Raw genomic sequence first — 21,563 nt, forward strand, 5'->3', positions numbered from 1 at the left:
GAATCTTCTTCAGTCGTGAGAGTTTGACTCCATTCCAGAGCTAGCTGAACTCCGGTCCAGGATTGTGTGTGCTTCATATGTAAACAGTCCAGCCACCTGAGTCATATCCTGATGTGGGTACGGAGTACATTGGACTGAGCAGAGTTTTCCATATGTGTAGTATATTCTACATAGCACTGTGATTTCCTGGAATGTCAGTGGCAGAGCAGTATAGAGTAATGTGATGAACCGCTGACAAGACATTTGTTTACTGACTCCATACACTGCAGGAAATCTATGCCACTGCACAAATTGTTCTGGTGTGCGCATTCTCCATTTGTCTGGCAAGTGGTTCCCCTTCCCCTTATGTGTGTCACTTTGTCCTTCTATAGTCCAGTCACAGGTTTTGTCCACCATTGCTGCTGTTATGTATTCGTAGTTATAGTGTGAGTGGGGTAGAAGTCCTAGCATTACACTTAGGGTTATTGACTTCACACCTCTGACTGTACCTGTTTACCATGTTGTCCATCTTTGTACCCATACATCTGCTGTGGTACTCAGACGGTTTGTGTTGCAATGTTATTATAAGGCTACATGTTGGCCATAGCTGTCAAACTCTTAGACTGACATCTGGATAGGCCCATATATAACAGACACAGGCTTCTACATGGGGACAGGGTGTTGATATTCCTCTTCCAAACATGAACAATTAGACTGTTTTGTACTGGCTTGCATTTTCCTTATGGGTGTAACATCTGCTTCTCAACTGTCTGTCATTGATGTTTTCACATCAATCTTTAATGTGAAGTTGTTAAATGTCGCCGTTTATTCTCACTGATTGGTTCGGAGCCGATCCTCAGCTCTGACACGGCCAATAGCAAAGCTCAAGGTTTGCCAGTAGCTCGAGACAAAGCCCCTTATCCCACAATGCACTGCTGGAATTACCTCTGATCTAGTTTGCCGCGGCAAGAGAGATCTCTGTGATCCAGTTAGCTCTGACAGTTTTGACAACTCGCAAGTTAAAAAATCTCTCTCTTGTCTTTTGGGTGATTGTTAGGGTTCAGTGTGTTTCTAGTTTAAAATAATATAGTTAAGTAGGTTAGTTTTTGTAGAGATACTACCCTGTGTATAGTTTTTGTGTTCTTGGTATTAGGCCCTTTCTTGGCCCTATTTAGTCTTACTATCTTTAATTGTTATTAGTTTTCTTAGTGTGGGCTTAGTTAGCTATGTATTTAGCCTTTACAGGTATTTTTTTGTGGTGGTCTGTTAAAGGAATGTCTGAGAGATAGAAATCTCACCCCAAATCGGTGTTTGGGCCTAAGGAAACCTTAACCAGATGTGAGCAGGAAGGCAAGACCCTATCTGACGTTGGAGTCCATTTTTCTACCCCTACTCGGCCCTATCCCAAGGGCCCTAAGGGCAGAAAAATGTGGTTCTGAAAAGCACAGGGAACCTTCCAGGACACGTGGAGAAACCCCCTCTAGAGGCAGAGGAGGGTGCTATAATGGAAGACGCCACCCGTGCGGCAGAGGGGGTCCGCAGCAACAGGGCGACAGTGGACCGTTCTCTGCTCAGCCCTACCAGCACCCCTGAAGGGAGGCCCGGCTGTCCAGCTCTGGAGGCAGTCGGGGGTCGCTTATCTTTGTACCCAGAAGCCTGGCTAAACATAACGTTGGATACTTGGGTACAAAGCATCATTTCCAGAGGATATTTCATACTGTTCTCTACCGCTCCCACTCCGGTATACAGAATCCCAGATGTTCCACCTAGTCTCTGGGAACAAGCAATCATAGAGGTCCACAAATTGCTAGAAAGAGTCATCCAACCAGTCCCAACAGACCAAGTTGGATTCGGAACTTCTTTTTTTTGGTACCAAAGAAAACAGGAGACTGGAGACCTACCTTGGACCTCAGCAGACTCAATCAGTTCGTAAAGAAAGAGAAGTTCCGAATGGTCACGCTTCAGTCCATTCTTCCCTTCCTAGGGAAAGGCGATTGGATGTGCTCCATAGATCTCAAGTATGCATACTATCACATAAAGATGAACAGACGCTCCAGGGATCACCTGTGTTTCAGGCTGGGCGCCAATCATTACCAGTTTCAAGCCCTGCCCTTTGGTCTCACTACAGCCCCCAGAGTGTTCAACAAATGCATGGCAGTGGTCACGGCTCACCTGAGGCATCTAGGATTCCAGGCGTTTCCATACCTAGATTGGCTCCTCACCGCTACCACCAGGCATCAATTGACTCGGGCAACACAATACACTCTGCCATCAATTAGGCATTACAGTCAACTTCGAAAAGTCTGCCTTATCGCCATCGCAGCATACTGTTTTTATAGGAGCAGAGTTAAGACACCTCAACCACCACTCTACATCTTCCAATCGAAAGAGTCTCACTTCTCCTCCAACACATCAACTCACTGGTGTCAATGAACAAAGCTACAGCAGCAGAGGTCTTGAAGGTGCCAGGTTTGATGGCAGCTGCAATCCTGGCCGTACCACTCGCAAGGATGCATATGCGAATCCTTCAATGGCTCATCTTTGCTCAGTGGTCTTACCAGAAGCTGCCGATGCACCATATAAGTCTCATCACAGATACCTGCAAGAGAGACCTTCGGTGGTGGTTGATGTCTCCATGTCACAGGAAGGCCCTTTGTCTCCCCCCCCCCCCCAGTAGCCACTGTGACCACGGACACTTCCCTGATAGGGTGTGGGGGGGGGGGGCATTTTCAGAGAACGACTGCCCAAGGCACATGGACGGATCAAGAGTCACATCTGCATATCAATGTTATGGAGTTGAGAGTGGTACTTCTGGCGTTGCAGTACTTTCAGGACTCTCTTCCTCTAGGAACTATTGCAGTTCAGACGGACAACATGCTTGTCTGGTACTTGAACAAGCAAGGTGGAACCAAATCTTACCCCTTTTGTCAAGAAGCCCTCTGGGTCTGGCAACGGGCTGTGTCGTCCCAGCATTTTCTGTTAGCAGTGCACATCCCGGGGAAATCCAGTGTGATAGCGGACAAGCTAAGCAGGGCGATATTGCTACCTCATGAGTGGTTTCTCAAACAGGTTGCGGAGTTGATTTTCCACATAAGGGGCCAGCCTTGCTGCAACCTCTTTGCCAGCCACATCAATTCAAAATGCAAAAGCTACTTTGCCCTAATACCACCTCCAGGACTTCCCCTGAGAGATGCACTCGTACACAATTGGCCCCCGGGTCTCCTTTATGCATTCCCACCCTTTCCATTGATACCCAGATTTTTACAGAAAGCAAAATCGCTGGGAAGGACTGTTATCCTCATAGCCCCCTACTGGCATCAACAGATTTGGTTCCTGTTTCTCCATCACCTGTTGGAAGATCCATGGATTCTGGACCCAGTTCCGGATCTTCTAACGTACCCGTCAGGGGACCTCAATCCTTCCCTGCAATCCCTGAAACTGACTGCTTGGCTAATCCACTTCCCCTAATTGCCAGGCTTCATTCAATTTCAGAAGATACAAGACACATTCTTTTGTCTTCTCACAAGCCATCCACCAGGAAATTATACTGCAGTAAGTGGAAAAGGTTCTCAGTTTGGGCCAACACACAGAAAATTGACCCTTTCCGAGCTCCGCTATCATCCATTTTAGAATCTGACAAAGATTTTTAAGGAAGGGGCAGCAGCTGCTGCAGTTAGTCCAGTTAGCCGCCATCTCAAATTTCCACCTTGGATTCGATGGCTCGAACGTTATAGGCCATAAGTTATATAAAACTTTTCTTAAAGGTGTTCTTCACATGATACCTCCTGTCAAAATTCCTTATTCTCCCTGGAATTTGAACTTTATGCTGTCTCAAATTATTCTCCACCCTTTTGAACCAGCATCTTCTTGTGATCTCAAATATTTATCGTGGAAAACTATTTTTCTAGTGGCCATTACTTCTGCCCACAGATTGTCAGAACTCCAAGCATTATCTGTCAGACCACCTTACATGATTTTCCATGCTGATAGAGTATCTCTCAGAACAAACCCCTAATTTTTGCCTAAAGTCTGTTCTGAATCCAATATCAATCAGGTCATTGAGCTGCCAGTCTTTTTTCCCAACCACTCTAACAAATTGGAATACATGCTGCACAAACTTGATGTACACAGACAGCTCAGATTTTATCACGACAGAACTAAGGATATTAGACAATCTGATCAACTTTTTGTATCCATTTCAGAAGCCAGAAAAGGTAATCCAGTGGCGAAAACAACTTCATCTAATGGTTATCAGATTGTGTATCCTTTGTTTATGCGAATGCTAACATGCCTTTGACGCACAAACCTAAGGCTCATTCTATCAGAGCCGTTTCTACGTCTTCTGCCTTTCAAGCTAAGTTGCCCCTTGACGATATTTGTGCTGCAGCCACGTGGTCTAAGCCTCATACCTTTATCGCACATTACAGAGTAGATAAGACTTCCAGGGACAGGTCTTCCTTTGGTTCCATGGTACCGAAAAACGTACTTCCATGAGCCACCCAAGATTGAGGGTGCTAGGGACACTACCCATCAGTGAGAATAAACGGCGAGATTTAACAACTTCACATAAAGAAGTATTACCATAACGTTCCATGTGAGTTGTTTATCTCGCCTTTATTCTCACGTCCCTCCCTCCTTCCCCCTCCTGGCTGACAGTAGACTTAGAGGCTAGTACTATCCTGGCTCCTCAGTACTTCTTTTCCTTTGGAAAGTTTTCCCCTTTCAGAGTAGGGTAAAGTGTGTGTGTGTGTAATTTGCAGCAAACAAGATCTGACGTAATTCCAGCAGTGCATTGTGGGATAAGGGGCTTGGTCTCGAGCTACTGGCAAAGCTTGAGCTTTGCTATCGGCCGTGTAGGAGCCGAGGATAGACTCCGAACCCATCAGTGAGAATGAAGGCGAGATAAACCACTCACATGGAATGTTATGGTAAGTACATAACTTCTTTTTATTTTGCACATAGTTTGACATGCAAATGGAATGTTATGGCAAGCAGACCAGATATACAAGGCATACATGTGGACATTCTGTGACACTCTGCCATTCCAGGGGTATGGATGGTGCCCACTGACTTGTCAGTACTGACATGGTAATGTGGCAGCCATTTATAACCTGGCACTACAGTGACTTGTCACAGTTTGTTCTATTAGCCTCTGTAGGTCCTCCCAAGCTGTGTACGGTCCATATGTGTGTCCCCCTGTCCCTCCATTGTCCAGCTTTTCTGCAGTAACAAATATTAACTTCTGGACAGTGTGTACAACTCCTGCTATAGATGTAGCTGACATGCAAAATAGTTGGCACGGCCAGTCTTGAACCGTGAACCCTGTCAACCACAGCACTGTACTTAGACCACTAAGCCACAACAGCCAGCAGTAAGTGCGGTCTGCTTCCTGATGGTATTAACCATGCACAGACATGGCACATTGACCCCTGCATATTGTGGACAATGGCACAAGTTAGCAAGTTGAGTGAGAGAGCCGTGGGAATGTGTAGTCTGCTGATATTACCATACAAACATCTTACTGCATTTCTATGGAAACATGGGTGTGTTGGCAGGAGGGGGCTATACCTCTCAATTGTACACATTTCCACGGACTGTCCAGCTGTTTGTTTTTTTTATTTTGGGTCCATTTAGCATAGTATTGTGGTTGTATTTGGAAAATACTGGCATATCATTAAAGACCGAAGTTAGTAAGTAATGACGGACATTTGAGTTTCAGACTTCTTACCTTTCAGAGTCTTAATGCAACTGCACGACCTGTTCTAATATCACTGTCTAAGTTTGTAAGAGCAATTTTCATAACTGTCCCTATTTGTAGGCCTTTGCCACACATTTCTTTGTGGGTTTTTACAGATGACTTGCTGTGAGAGGCTGAGGTGTGTATGGGACTCCAACATTGACATCAATGTATGTGACCTATGACCCGCAGTTTTAGTCTCCTACATATACTGCAGTGAGTTTTGGCACCTTGGGGACTACTGCATATTCTGGAGCAGATTGTATTTGGCGGACATTTTCTGTTCCACGTAGCTGTCTGTTTCCAGCTTGCTATCTTGGTAGCCCACCTCATTTCCTTGCATACATGCAGCAATATCAGATATGTTACCACAGTCTGCTACTCCATTCATTTGTTGTTAAGAAGAGTGACTTACCTTATGTCTGCAGCAGTTGTGAGGAGAGTGCTTCAGGGCTATCTCTGTTGGATGCATGCAGTACACAGCATATACATATACAGAGCTACAGTTATCCCAATCCACAAGGGGGGATCCACCGTGGATCCCGGAAACTACCATCCCAGTCTGACAAGGCCATGGAGCGGATTATCATGGAACTTATAAACAAAGACATTGGTAACCTTCAAACACTGGACCCCACCCAGTTTGGGTTTGTGAAGGGCGGATCTTGTCTCCTGAACCTGATTGACTTCTTTGAATCAGTCTCCAGAGCCATGGACAAGGGTAAGGTGGTCCACACAGCCTATCTAGACCTTGCCGAGGCCTTTGACACCACCCCCACTCTGGAATCATAGATAAACTTACTAAGTTGGGCATTAATCCCTATGTCACCCAATGGGTTGCTAAATGGCTTACTGATAGAACCCACACTGTAAAAGTAGCAGACTCCAAATCCAGCTCCAGACAAGTGACAAGTGGAGTACCTCAGGGTTCAGTCCTGGGGCCGCTCTTGTTTGGCATCTACTTCTCTGAAGTACAGGTCAACACTAAGGGACTTTGGCTAACCATGTTTGCAGATGACTGCAAACTGGGAGCCATTATTGAATCCCCAAATGATGCGGATACTCTACAAAAGGGCCTTACAGAAACAGATGCTTGGTGCCAGAGCCATGGGCTCAAGCTCAATGCCAAGAAATGTATTGTTATCCCCTTTGGGGAAAAAACATGTATCCATGAATTACCATATAGGTGGCAGTACACTAAACACAGAAAGTGTGATAAGAGACTTAGGGACACAGGTGGACAGTGGTCTCGCCTTCGATAACCACATCGTCACAACAGTCAGGAAATCCTTCTATGTGGCGCACCTCATCACGAAGGGCTTTTCATCCAGAAAAAAGGAGGTCATTGTCCCACTGTACTCATCCCTCATTAGACCCATTATAGAATACAACGCCCCATTTGGTATGTACCTCTCAAGACATCTGCAACAACTGGAAAGGCCTCAGAAATACCTCACTAAAAGAATCACAGGCCTAAAGCAGATGCCCTACGCTGACCGCCTTAAACTCCAGCTGTACTCTGTCATATCGTCTGCTCAGAGGCGATCTCTGCTTAACATACAAGGCCATGTCAAACCCAGAGCTGTTGGACATGCTACACTTAAAGAAATCCCAATCTCTCAGAGCTACACGCTCCAGGGATCTAAACCTTGTCATCACAATAAACAAAACATGCTGGAGGGATAGGTTCCTGACCCAGAGACTCCCCAGACTCTGGAATAGATTGCCCATACATGTCAAGCAGAGTGCCTCTTTGGACCTCTTCAAGAGGAACCTTGACGATTGGATGGAAGAAAGGAAATTCACCCCAGGGATCACGTCAGTCGCCCTGCTAGACAGGGGTCTAGGAAAGTAAATAATGTGGGAAGAAATAGCCAGGGAATTGTTATAGCTAGGCTTGTATAGGCCCTAGGGCTGATAGCCTAGTACCAACCTATGAACATGGTAAGGTACAGGTAGTGTGATGTGTGTGCATCCTTTTTATTGTGTGCGCGAGTCAGTGTGAGGTGTTAGTCCCTGGGTCCCTAGGGTGTCAGTGTACGTGCTATGCATTGCCTCTTTGCCAGGGCGTACTGGGCACGCCTACATCTGCCTACAGGGACAGGCTCAGGGGGTTCCTCCTCTGAGTTTCCCTGTGCCTGTTTGGCAATAGTGGGGGGCTGTGTCCCTTCGCTGTGATGTTCCTGCCATGACTGTTTCCACAGGATCAAACTGTATAGCATGGCAGATACTATGAACATGTGTGGACATGTGGCTGGAGAGTACTGCAGGGCTCCACCAGATATGTCAAGGCAGTGGAACCGTGACTTGAGCAGCTAAAAAACACATACTCTATGATGTTCCTAGTTTGTGCGTCTGCCTCATTTATGGCATTCTTCAGTGGGTGTGCATGCATTTCTGATGGGTGTCATCATCCACAGTTCCAGTGCATAGGTAGCATCCCCCACTAGATGGCCATATGGGATGTCCCCCCTGGCAAATGCCTGATAACAGCTGTGATGCATGCCAGATGTGGGAGTCATAACTGCCAAGGTTGCCAGCACTCACACTGATGATAATGCCCTGTGTATTGCAAGCGACCTGGCAGTTGGAGTGATACCCTTTGTGGTTGACATATACTCTACCCTCCTCACCAAGTGGTGCTTTGATGTGCACATGAGTGCAGTCTATGGCACCCAGTACTTCTGGGTAGTGTGATACATGGTGGAAGAGACACATACTGGTGGTCTTGGGGAAATAAATGTGCTCATTGGCATGTGTTAGAAAGACATCCAGGAACTGATGGAGTACCCTAGTTGTGGATGCCCGTCAGACTCCCATGATGTCCCTTGTAGGTCTTTGGAAAGTAGCTGTAGCTAGCATTCTTAAGGCTACATATACCTTTGTTTCCACTGGGATGGTTTCCCCTCTGTTAGCTCTGTGTCTGAAGTGAGAGCTGCACAGCTTGGTATGTTGCTGTAGTATGTCCCTGTCCATCCTGTAGTGTTATCTCCAGCTCATGTAGCTCGTGAAGGGTTACCCTGGGTCTGAGTACTCTTCTCCTCTTCACTCTGGGCCAGTTGCCAGCATCAGCATCATCACTGACCTCAGCCTGTTGGATGTACAGATGCTGTAAACCAGCAGCAGCCCCTATCATTTTGTCAGTTAAAATTCCCAAGTGTGTACTCCAGTGGTGCAGAGTTTTTGTCTTTTTCGACTTTTCCCGGTTAGGGGTCGCCACAGTGGAACTCCGGTCTGCTAATGATTGGAAGTAGATTTTTATGGTGCAGAGTTGCCAGCCCGATGCCCAGCCTTCAGCGAAGGCACACCCATTTACTCATGTCTTTTGGAGGCCACCCGACCGCAGGAGGACATGCAGACTCCACACAGAACGTGCTCCAGCTTTGAATCGAACAGGAGAACCTCTTGCTGTGAGGCAACAATGCTACCATTGTACCACCGCGGCTTACACTCCAGTGGTGCAGTGTGTGTTGGAAAAATCAGATTGAAGGGTGTCTGCATACTTTATACTGATATGCTGTAGATGCCGCCTGTGTAATTGGCTTACTATGGTACATTCTACCTGCCAGCTACATTGTTGAGGGGGTTGAATGGGCCAGTGTGAGTGGCAGAGTGCTTATTAGTCATTTATAGTGGATTGGATTTTCTAAGCTATTTCCTTTTATTTATTTTTCAATTTCTCCACTTCTAAGTCCCGCGCCGTGCAAACCTGCGTCTCCAGTGTAAACATTGCTCAGCGTATTTGACCCTCCCCTGTACACGAGCACACTTAGCTTTACTTTAACCAGCTAAGTATAGCTTGGCCACCTCAGACAACCCCCCCCCCCCGGCTTAGGTGCGCTTAGCTGGGCACAAACGGGAGCAGCTGAGCTCCAATGTGCTTACACAAATTGTGACACGCCCCCTTTTCATGTCAGCTGTCTGTGGCCCATTTTGCTATTCAATAACCTTGACTCCTTTACATACACCTAATTGCGTGTACCCTAGATACTACACTACACCAGAGCCTATGTCCTCCTTGGCAACCACTGTAACCTGCCATTGTATGACTGAATGCTGGCCACTATAATGGGAAAATTCAGTATAGCTTTAAATATTATATTTTACAATGTTTTTTTGCAAACTAGCATGTTTGAGCATTGCTGGTTAAACGTGACATATGTGATGAAAAAATTAAATTTTTTTTTTTTTTTTTTTTTTATTAATTTCATCACTTTTAAAATGTGAATGGCCATAGTTTTGGCCATTTGCATGCCTACTGCACCTAATACATGCTTTTTATTTGAGTTGTCACACCCCCTGTTTAATTTTTACATTCCGGTACACTGTTAGTAACCGCATACATTTTTCCTACAGACACAGCACTGCACCTACACGGATACCTTACCGCTTCCTGGATTGCAAAATCACCTCATTTGCATAGTTTTCACCAGCAGATGAGGTAATTTATGTTCCGCGATCGCTTCTATGTACGCACAATGTCTGCACGCTTGTGCACGCCCCCAGCCCTGTTTCCTGGATCGCTCAGTGGCCATATTCTGTGTTCGGGCTGCAACACTATTCCTACACGGAGGATCACTTTGTGTAGGGTTTATTAAGTTACCCCTGATGTTTTAGTGCAAGTTTAAAGGATGCTAATTGTTTGGTTGACTCTTAATAAAAAAAATATCCAGCAAGAAGACGACCACTTCCAAATGAACCACCACACTTTATTCACATTAAGTGCTTTCCTCTCCACTGCAGAGGCTTCATCAGAATAATTTAGTACACACACACCCAGCCATTTAAATACCCACCCCCAATTAACCAATTCACATTTAAAACAATGTGTACCAATAAAATCACCCCTGTCAGGTTGCAAAACCATGAAAATATCATAATAAATCTATCATGAAAAACTCTGTAAGAACTCCTTAAGTAACCTGATTTAAATAATTACCTAAAATGTTTGTAATATTTATGAACCATTTGTACAAATTGTAAACCCATTTCAGCTTTTAGTTGTACAACAGTTGGTTAAGAATGAGCAGGGAAGTATTACAGATGTCCATTTGGATGTGCTGGAACTGTGGCAGTTGTTCAATGCCACTCTGTATCCGGGCATTAATGAAACTATTAGTATTGCTAGTATTCTGAAGCTTGATTATTTTTCAGGTTGATACTTACTGTAACACTATATTTTAGAATTGTTTTTAAAATGTGTTTACAATTTGTACAAATGGTTCATAAATGTTATAAGCATTTTAGATGTTAGGTAATTATTTAAATCCTATTACTTAAGGACTTCTTATAGAGTTTTTCATGATAGATTTTTTTATGATATGTACATGTTTTTTGCAACATTACAGGGGTGATTTTATTGGTACATTTGTTTTAAATGTGAATTAAAAGTGAATTGGTTAATTGGGGGTGGGTATTTAAATGGCTGGGTGTGTGTACTAAATTATTCTGATGAAGCCTCTGTAGTGGAGAGGAAAGCACTTAATGTGAATAAAGTGTGGTTGTTCATTTGGAAGTGGTCGTCTTCTTGCTGGATATTTCTACTGTTATTTTGCCTTATTATTAACAGAGTCACAGAAAATGGAAAGTTTGCTGGAACTTTCTTAATCTCTTTTATCTACAGTCTTTTGTAGGGCCTCATCCCTCTGTTTGGCAGTACAATGTACCACTGGTTTAATTTATGTAAGCCCCTTCTGGGCAGCATCACTTCATGTAATTTACCTCTCTTAACAGTTTTTGTTTGACTTTGCTGTGTATATCATATTCAGCTTTGACATGGATCTCGCCATCTGCAGCTGACTTCCAAGATATGTGTTGATCATATTTGTCCATCAGTAATCTAGTTTGAAAATTACAACTATAAAATTTTCTCATTTAAAACTGGGAAGTGGAGGTTACAGATTAAAAAAAGAAAGAAAGAAAATAATGTGTACTTTAACCAATGGCACTCCAACTGTACTAAGCCTACAGAGAAGTTCTTTCAGGCACTGTCTCATGGAGAGTGGTGGGCCCAAGTTTCTTGCAGATGGTGGACCCAACTGAATTGTTCAGAAACATAATCTCTGCTTCTTTTCATGGTATCATCTTGTTGGTCCCTACTCAAAGCTCATGACATTACGGCATTGGTGTTTTACCATTTTCAGTTCTATAGTGATAGTTGCAAAGTTATTTAGCCTGGTAGTGGTTATCATTCCTTAGTCATTTTCACTTTCTTGGACACCTGTGCCCCCCCCCCCATTGATTTTGCATCATGCAGGAGTTAAAAGTGCTGTAAAAATATTGCTGCATTAAAGGTGCTGCAAGCCTCTGCTGTATTTGTGATTGACATTTCATAGTACGTACAAGATCACAGGAGTGGGCACACCATTACACTTCATAAGATTAAGTAAGATGCTAACTTCAAACATTTGTATTTAAAATTATACAGGGAAGTTAGTGGGTGCCAGTATAACTTGACAAGCAGTATTTGACATAGCACAGTATGAGTAGTCACCTGTCCACTGGCATAAAGGTATAAAGTGCTGATTTGTCACTCAGGTGACCCGAGTTTTGTTAGTGGCTTGGGAACTTGCTTGAGATAGCTGGTGAAGGGAGGAGAGAATGAGCTATGCCCACTCATCTGTCTTGGGAGTGTGTAAGTCCAGGCTCATGAAAGGCACAAGTGCAGCAGTTTCTCTGTGGTAAGCTAGAACAACTTGCATAATGCGCTTGTTCTAGGAAGAGAGGAAATGGAAGGCTTACATAACCCACAGAAGTGAGTGACAATTCTGTGCTGTGTACCATTGTGCTTCCTTCAGGAAGTATGCATGCTGGGCATGTAAAGAAGTGAGGGCTATAAAGAGAAAACCCTGGTCTTTAAGCAGATAATGGTCCGACTCCTGGTTTAGTCCCCTCCAAAGGGAATGAATGAACTGCAGACTTTCATCCGATGGGAATGTCTGGGACATCTGACTGGCTGGGGGAGATCTGAGCAAAAAAAAGTTCTTTAAAGCAAGAAATTTACTAATTTTACTTAAAGATGTGGCTTCATTTAATGGTTTTGATCTTGACTCTGGCTGTTAAAACGGTTCTGGAATTTTAAATCATTGCTATGACTTTTAAGGGATTATTTTAGCTGTATGTATATATATATATATGTGTGTGTGTGTGTGTGTGTGTGTGTGTATATGTGTGTGTGTGTGTGTGTGTGTGTGTGTATATATATATATATATATATATATATATATATATATATATATATATATTTTTTTTTTTAATGAGCATCTTTAAAACTAGTATTAATGCATAGAATACAATGTGCAATTTTTCTTATTCGTAACCAGCTCTTTCTTTTTGTCTTGATCTGTACTGCAATGGCAAATAGTTCTTTGAGTAAGAACTGCACATCTTTGTCATCATTGACTTGCCTTGTATTTTTAATTTTTCTCCCATCAGGAAGCTGCACCTTCAACCATGATTGCCAGATTAAAGTATGTTTCCTTAGTTGTTTTGGTCTTCCAGACAACCACCTTGGTATTAACTATGCGTTATTCGCGAACGTTGAAAGAGGATGGACCCCGCTACTTGGCATCTTCTGCAGTTGTTGTTGCTGAAGTGATGAAGTCTGCAGCTTGCATTCTGTTGGTCTTCAAAGATAGCAGTACGTATGATGCTAGCTTTATTAGTATGTTTGACATGTTAAAATTAATTTTGTAACTATCCAGTAAATTGTATTGTCTTAGTCTATTTTGTTTCATAGATAATTTTAAGCTCTGTGAAGTCTCGCACACAGCTGTTAGGTGTGTTTTCCATAGATCATGTTGACTAGAATTTGAAATGCAGAATTATTATTCTGTTCAGCCTGCATCTAAATGTCTGTTGATATTTTACTTAGAGTGGAGTGCCACTTAAGATTTCATTTTATAGTATCCTTGTAAACTATTTTATTTATTTATTTACATTTGTTGACTGGGAGTGTCCGACTGGACGTAGGTCCGTTTTCAGTGGAGGCCCGGGGAGAAAAGCTCCACAGTTAAAATATACAGACAGTAGTTACATTGGATTTACATAGCAATTAACAATTTGATCAACATAGCAAGTAACAATTACAAACATAGTTCCAGATGAAGAACATAGTACATCAGTAGACAACTAGAATCTTTATCATCAGCGAAGTACATAACAGACATTAGCAATTGTTGCAATAAGAAGTTCTTGCTGTATAATAAGTAGTTAGGCTTATGAGCATCCGAGCTTGCTATAATCAAGGTAGTTAGTGGGGTGGAAAGGAAAGTAGTGGGTGATATTAGAGGGGGAGTTGCAAGGGCATAGCCAGCATGTTTTTAGGTGCGCTTCTACTAAAACTGTAGATGTTAAGTTGTCTATCTCGCCTTCATTCTTGCTGGATGGGTTCGGAGCCGATCCTCTGCTCCGACTCGGCCACTCTAAAAGCTCGAGAGTTGGTTCCGCCGGCTCGAGGCTCCCCTTTTATCCCACAATGCTAGGCGGTAATATCCCAGATCTCGTTTGCCGCTACAGCGATCGAGGTGTGTTGTTCCAACCGGCTTCAGGTTAGTCTATTTAGAACAGTCTAAAAGTTAATTTAAACCCCTTTAAATTAGTTTTTACTCATAATTCCCTTAGTTAAGTAGTTTTTTATCCTTTCCTTCCTGTTTATCCACCCTTTTTACCACAAGAACTTAAGAGTTCTTCCCTTAGGCCTTCGGGCCCTTCCATCCCCTTTTAGTAGTGGAGTGTATGTGTTTTTGTAGGGATCAAAAAACTAAATTTATTAGCTTAATTTTAGTTTTAATTTTTAGTGGATAGTGTAATCGGTGTGTTTGTGCTTGTGTGGTGATTACACATTATTTCTTAGAAATGTCTAAGGATTCAAAGGTCTCAGGCTTTAAGAAGTGTGACTCGTGCTGTCAGAAGATGTCTCTGACAGACGGTCACACTTCTTGCGTGTACTGCCTGGGACCTTTACACCTGCAGGACTCTTGTGCTGTATGCCATGGCTTCAGCCCTAGAGTCCTGCAGGAAAGGAAAAATAAGCTTATTTTACAAGGCTTATTGAAACCTGAGGGTCCCCCGACTCTTTCTTCGGGCAAACCCTCCAAGCCTACTAGGTTGTCGGCTCCAGCTTCTGAGTCGACACCTAAGGCTTCGAAGTCTGTTACAACATCGGCTCCGGCTGGAGCCGATGAGACTCTAACACTTATTTCTTTGGTTCTCTCGGCTCCGGCCGGAGCCAAGATATTGGAAATCACTGAGTCGGCTCCGATAAGATTATCGGAACCGACAACTAGGAAAAGGTCTAGGTCACCGTCTCTTGGCTCCGTTCATTCGGCTCCAGCATCTCCCTTGCTGTCTGAACGGAGCCATAGATCTCACTCCTCTAGGTCGTCGAGACTTTCGGACCATGACCTTCAGAGGGTAGTGAGTCGACTTCTTAAGTCCGAGGCACTGGCCCAAATGCTTCAGAGCCCGACTCATCAGTCGATGCTTAATCCTATTTCTCAAAATGTTCCTCCTCCGACTCCTTTGAGTTCGGAGCCGGGGCGTTTCGGACCTGAGACTGTGGCAGCTTCGGAGCCGATACAATTGTCTTCGGCGCCGTCATCTGCTCCGATTTCTTCATTGGAGGAATCTCGGCGCCGGACTTCCCTCGTCGGCTCCGAGGGGGTGAGTGGCATCGGACCCTTGTCCGACCCCGCTCTCCCTCTCGGTGCTTCAGCTGGTGAGTTCGGCTCCGACATCGGCCTCGAGCCATCACTGTCGGTGCCGAGGAGGGTTTCAGCTTTTCGGCGCGGGGACCTGTGTCTCTGTCTGACAGGGTGCTGAGGTCATGCGGAGTGTGTTGGAACCTGGTTCAACTCCACAGTCGGCTCTGTCCGCCCCTCCCTCCTCGGTGCCTCAGGTAATTTCTACTCACTCCCTCATCCCAGACCGCAGAGAGCCAGCTCCTCAAGAATCCCCAGTTGGGGATCTCATCCTCTTCCGAGGCCTCTCCTGAATTGGTAGGAGAGTCCCCTAGGAAGAGAAAGTGCAAGAGGAAGCACATAGACTCACCTGAGTCTGTCACCTCTGACACGGATTTAGAGGATTCTGAAGGTTCCCCCCATTCCCCCTCTGAAGAGGTCTCCTTTGCAGACATCCTGGAGATCTTAAAACAGAGGGGGAATTGGCCAGCCTTCAACCCTTCGGAGGATGAATCTGTGTATCTTGAGGCGTTCGGCTCTCGCCCTTCCACCTCCTGGGTCCCCCCCCCCTTGACCCCGTCATGCAGGTGGTAGCAGAAAAGGCATGGACGGCTCCTGACTCTGTGGACCCCACCCCCAGGAGGCCTTCAAAGTTTATTACCGCCCCAGCGGACAAACAATTTTTGACTAAAGGAGTTTCTGTGGATGCTATGGTGGTAGCTGCTGCCACCAAGAAGGAACTAGCTGATCCTTCAGTGCCTGTCCATCCCCCTAACAAGGAATCTAGGTCTATGGACAGGTACGGGAAGTGGATGTTTTCGTCAGCGACCTTTTCTATGCGTTCGCTGAACTACCTCTGTCATTTCACTCGTCTTCAAAGAGACTTGATCAAGGAAGCGAGTGAGATGTTAAAGGATCCACAGCTGCGGGTTTTCAGGATAAGATGAACGCTCAGCTGGCTACCCTCAATTCGATAGCTAACTCCTCCATGCGCCTTCTTTCATATGCGGCTGATGGAGCGAGCAGAGCCGCAGGTACAGGTGTGGCCTTACGCCAGCATGCCTGGATGCGGCTATGCAATTTTGCGGACCCTTTCAAGACGTCTTTCACTAACTCCCCGTTTGATGGATCGTCTCTTTTTGGTCCTCAAGTGAAAGAAACCCTGACAAGGTGCGAGACTGATGGCAAAACTCTTTCTGCCGTCGGAGTCCGTTTTTCTACTCCTTCTAGGCCTTACCCCAAGGGCCAGAAAAGTGGAAAGATGTGGTTCCGCAAGCAATCTCAAGGGGCTTTGCCTGACGCACAGAGTCGGTTCCCCTCTAGAGGCAGGAGGGGAAACAATAATGGTAGACGCCGCCCTAGAGGCAGGGGGGGTCCGCAGAACCAGGGCAATCGAGAAACCTTTTCTGATAAGCCCTTTCAACATCCCTGAGGTGTTGCCCGACTGTCCACCTTCGGAGGCAGTCGGGGGAAGATTATCACTGTACCCAAAAGCCTGGCGATCTCCAACTCAAGACAAGTGGGTACAGTCCATCATTTCCGAAGGCTATTCCATTCCGTTCTTTCACATTCCAAATCAATCAAAAAAGTCCCTTCCAGATGTTCCACCCGCTCAAAGGGAGCAAGCAGCGTTAGAAATATCAAAGTTGCTTGCAAAAAGAGCCATTCAGCCAGTTCCAGCAGACCAGCAATGATCCGGAATCTACTCCAAATTATTTTTGGTTCCAAAGAAAACAGGGGACTGGAGGCCCATTTTGGATCTCAGCATCTTGAACAAGTCTGTCAAGAAAACAAGATTTCGGATGGTCACGTTGCAGTCCATCCTACCCCTATTGGGGAAGGAAAACTGGATGTGCTCTATAGACCTCCAGGATGCGTACTATCATATAAAAATGAACAGACGCTCCAGGAGATTTCTCCGCTTCAGGTTGGGAACCAGTCATTTTCAATTCAGAGCCCTGCCCTTTGGACTCACCACAGCCCCCCGGGTGTTTACCAAATGCATGGCAGTGGTCGCCTCTCACCTGAGACGTCAAGGATTCCAGGTGTTTCCATACTTAAACGACTGGCTCCTTACAGCTCCCACCAAGCATCTTCTACTACTTGCCAGAGACTACACTTTTCGCATATTTCGAAAGCTAGGTATCTCATTAAATTGCGAAAAGTCTGTTTTGTCGCCTTGTCATGCTATTACCTTCATAGGCGCAAATCTAGACACAGTCAGCATGTCAGCCAGACTCACAGACCAAAGGATAGCAGACATACACAAACTAGTCTCTCTTCTTTTCCACAGCAACAAAATCAAAGCCAGATTGGTCCTGAAAGTACTGGGGATAATGGCAGCAGCTATCCCTCTTCTTCTATTAGCCAGATTTCACATGAGAATCTTGCAATGGATGCTCTTCACATAATGGTCATACCAACAACTTCCGATGTCCCACACCATTGTGATAACGCAAGCATGCAGGAATCGCCTTCTTTGGTGGATTACATCCCCTCAGCTCTTCTTAGGAAGACCCTTTGTCCCCCCCCCCGGTTGCTACTCTGACAACGGACGCCTCCCTGATCGGGGGGGGGGGCATTATCAGGGCAGGACGGTCCAGGGCATATGGCAACCTTACGAACGCCACTTGCATATAAATGTTCTAGAGATGAGAGCAGCGCTTTTAGCGTTGCAGGCCCTTCAAGACTCTCTTCCGATGGGAACAATAGCAATTCAGACTGACAACATGTCTGTAGTGTGGTATATCAACAAACAAGGCGGAACCAGATCCTACCCCCTATGTCGAGAGGCACTCAGACTGTGGCAATGGGCGATTTCTTCTCAGCGGTTTCTGATAGCAACGCACATCCCCGGGAAGTCCAATGTCATTGCGGACAAATTGAGCAGAGCTATTCTCATGCCTCACGAGTGGTCTCTGAAAAATTCAGTGTTGGAAAAAGTTTTTCTGAAGTGGGGCCAGCCTTGCTGCGACCTTTTTGCTACTCCCCAAAACAGCAAGTGCGAAAATTATTTCACCCTCTTTCCTCTACCAGGCCATCCCAGCAGAGACGCTCTAGTCCAAGATTGGCCCCGGGGACTTCTGTATGCCTTTCCTCCCTTCCCACTAATTTCTCAATTGATACAGAAAGCCATCGCTCAGAAAGCTTCCATGATCCTCATTGCTCCTTACTGGCCTCGACAGGTTTGGTTCCCTTTTCTACACCGTTTTCTGTTGGAGCAACCCTGGCATCTGGACCCAGTTCCAGATCTTTTGACCCATCAGTCGGGTCAGTTACATCGCTCCCTCCCCTCTCTGAACCTTACTGCTTGGTTCCTCCAATTCCAACCCTAGCCAGGCTTCCTCTAATATCTCACTCAGTTCGAGATATTTTAATAGCTTCCCATAAATCCTCCACTCGGAAGATTTATCTTAGTAAGTGGAAACGTTTCTCCTATTGGGCACAAAGAAGGGACATAGATCCTTTCACTGCTTCCATTCAATCGGTCCTTGATTTCTTAGCCGAACTTTTCCACGCAGGTTCGTCTCCTTCTACTCTTAAGGTTCAACTGGCAGCTATATCTAACTTTCATGTTGGAATCTTAGACTCTGCCATCATGTCTCACAAACTTTGCAAAGCCTTTTTGAAGGGAGTTTTTCTTCTCAAGCCTCCTATTAGAAATCCTCCTCCTTCTTGGGACCTTAACTTGGTTCTCACATCTTTGATTCTTCCCCCTTTTGAACCTGCAGCTTTGTGTTCAATGAAATTGCTATCCTGGAAAACACTCTTTTTGGTAGCCATTACTTCGGCTAGAAGAGTCTCTGAACTTCATGCACTCTGTAGTCGATCCCCTTACCTTTTGTTTCATAAGGATAGGGTATCCTTACGGACCAACCCATCCTTCTTTCCCAAAGTAGCCTCTCCGGCAAACCTAAATCAAAACATTGACCTTCCTGTGTTTTTTCCTAACTATTCCAACAGGTCTGAACAAAAATTACATTGGCTAGATGTTCATCGACAATTAAGGTATTACTTAGGACCAAACAGATCAGAAAGGCTGACCAACTGTTTGTTTCTTATGCAGAAGGCAGAATGGGCCTTCCAGTTTCGAAAGTATCACTCTCCAGATGGCTTACATCCTTGATTTCTTTTGTGTATGAGATTAGGCATCAAAAGTTACCAACCAAACCTAAGGCTCATTCAACTAGAGCTTTGGCTACTTCTATAGCTTTCCAAGACAGGCTGCCTATTGATACGATTTGTGCGGCAGCTACATGGGCTACTCCTCATACTTTCATTTCTCACTATAAGTTGGATTTAGCTTCTAGACACAGAGCCAACTTTGGTTCCACTGTACTCAAGAGTCTGTTCCGATAGGCCACCCGGGACAAGGTGCTAGGGACGCGGTCCCATCCAGCAAGAATGAAGGCGAGATAGACAACTTAACATTTAGAAGTTATGTACCTACCATAACGTTCCATGTTAGTTGTCTTCTTCTCGCCTTCTTTCTTGCGTCCCACCCTCCTTCCCCATAGCCTGGACAGACCTAGAGGAGTTTGATTGTGACCTTTTTTTCCTACCCCCTCTATTTGTATATACGTATATACTGTAATATGTATATATTCCCTCATCAGGTTGTAGGTCACCTTCTTTCTGTCATTTATAGAGGTGGGTTTTTCCCCTTTCCAGTGTTTCTGGATTTTGTTTTTCCTGGCTGGGCCTAGCTTACAAACGAGATGTGAGGTATTACCGCCTAGCATTGTGGGATAAAAGGGGAGCCTCGAGCCGGTGGAACCAACTCTCGAGCTTTGAGTGGCCGAGTCGGAGCCGAGGATCGGACCATCAGACTGTAGTTGGGAGTGGAGTTAATAGGCTGAAATTGCCATTGCTCTGAAAATCTTTGAGCTTCAGTGTGGAGTACTGCAAACCATTAACTGATAGAATCACTTCTGAAATATTATGCTTGGAGACTGTAGTTCACATTCCATTGCTCATGTCTCTACTTGTAATATACGATGTCCTTACATTTGCTGCTGGAGTATTCGTTACAAATGGAATTTACTGCCATGAAGCCCACCGTCCAGCCAGTTTACCAACATCTACTGTTGCTTTAAGGAACACTGAACATCACCTACACATTCCTTGCATAGCGTAGAGCATAAAGGTGACGTTCAGGTGTACCATCCTCAGAACTTCTTTGCTGCCAGTCCGAACGCTGTTTTTTAACCATTGGTTTGTTACCTCCATTCTTTTTTTGCCGCTTTTCTGTTTTTCAGCTTTCCGATGATTACTCCTGTTTGCTGAAGTCCTTACCATTGCAGAGAAGTACCCAGTTGGGTGTTTTGTTCTTTTTTGATTGTTTTGTGCTGTTTGGGGTTAATGTTATCCAGGAAGGGTAAATGCCAGTGTGGGAGACTAATTTCCCCATAAAGACTGCCACGATAAGTGTCTTTTTTTTGCCTAGGTGCTGCTGGCACCATAAGTCTTGTTCAATTTGTCAGGTGTTTGTCCCTAAAACTCTTCATAGTAGGCTTTCTTCCCTTTATTGCATCTTGAGAAACAGTGTCTTAAGCTTCTTTGTAAAGATAGTATGGATGAAACCTCCTGCTTCGAGTGTCAGCTGTCAGGGAAGAGGAAGGTGCATAAGGTAAGACCAAAATCTTCTGCTGTCCAGCCTCTGCCGGGAGTTTCTCCTGACATTACTATGAACCCAGAGGCTCACATGGTTGTTTTGTCAGATTCCCCACGTATGGGTTGGAGGCCGGTGAGGATTTGGTGGGCAACACGTCTGAGGTGTCCATTTTGGCCATTCAGGATGAACCACAGTTAACTGTTTCCAAGGGGTCTAGAGGGGTTCTGCAGTCTCTTTAGGGAAGAGGTTCCTACTACAGTTGTGGAATGCTGTCCTGAGTTTGGGCCTTCTCAGGTTTCTTGGACGATGTCCCCTTTAAAAAGAAATGGAAAACTAATCATGTTTCTTCTGCTCCTAGGGATCCACAAAGTGAGTGGCAGGCCTTTACACAGGGGATGTTTAGTGCTTTACTGTCATTATAGCCTCCTCAAGGGGTTTTGGTTCCTGCTCTCCTCCTGATTCTTATGAGGAAGAGGTGAATTCTGATGAGGAGTCCCTTACTTATTCTACTCGGATTCCTTCTTTAGACTACGGGTCTGAGGAGGAGGGCTCT

The 21,563-nt window shown here is 45.0% G+C and overlaps 1 protein-coding gene across 1 annotated transcript in view; it reads left to right on the forward strand.

Moving 5' to 3' along the window:
* Positions 1-21,563, forward strand: part of LOC122813503 (UDP-N-acetylglucosamine transporter-like) — a 755,441-nt gene that overhangs the window by 537,073 nt on the left and 196,805 nt on the right. Inside the window, 1 exon segment of the mRNA XM_044085850.1 lies at positions 13,151-13,355. Within this exon segment, the coding sequence (XP_043941785.1) occupies positions 13,151-13,355 (205 nt within the window).

This window comes from Protopterus annectens, chromosome 10.part0 (genome assembly GCF_019279795.1).
Source record: "Protopterus annectens isolate FY-2018-M chromosome 10.part0, PAN1.0, whole genome shotgun sequence".
Taxonomy (NCBI): Eukaryota; Metazoa; Chordata; order Ceratodontiformes; family Protopteridae; genus Protopterus; species Protopterus annectens.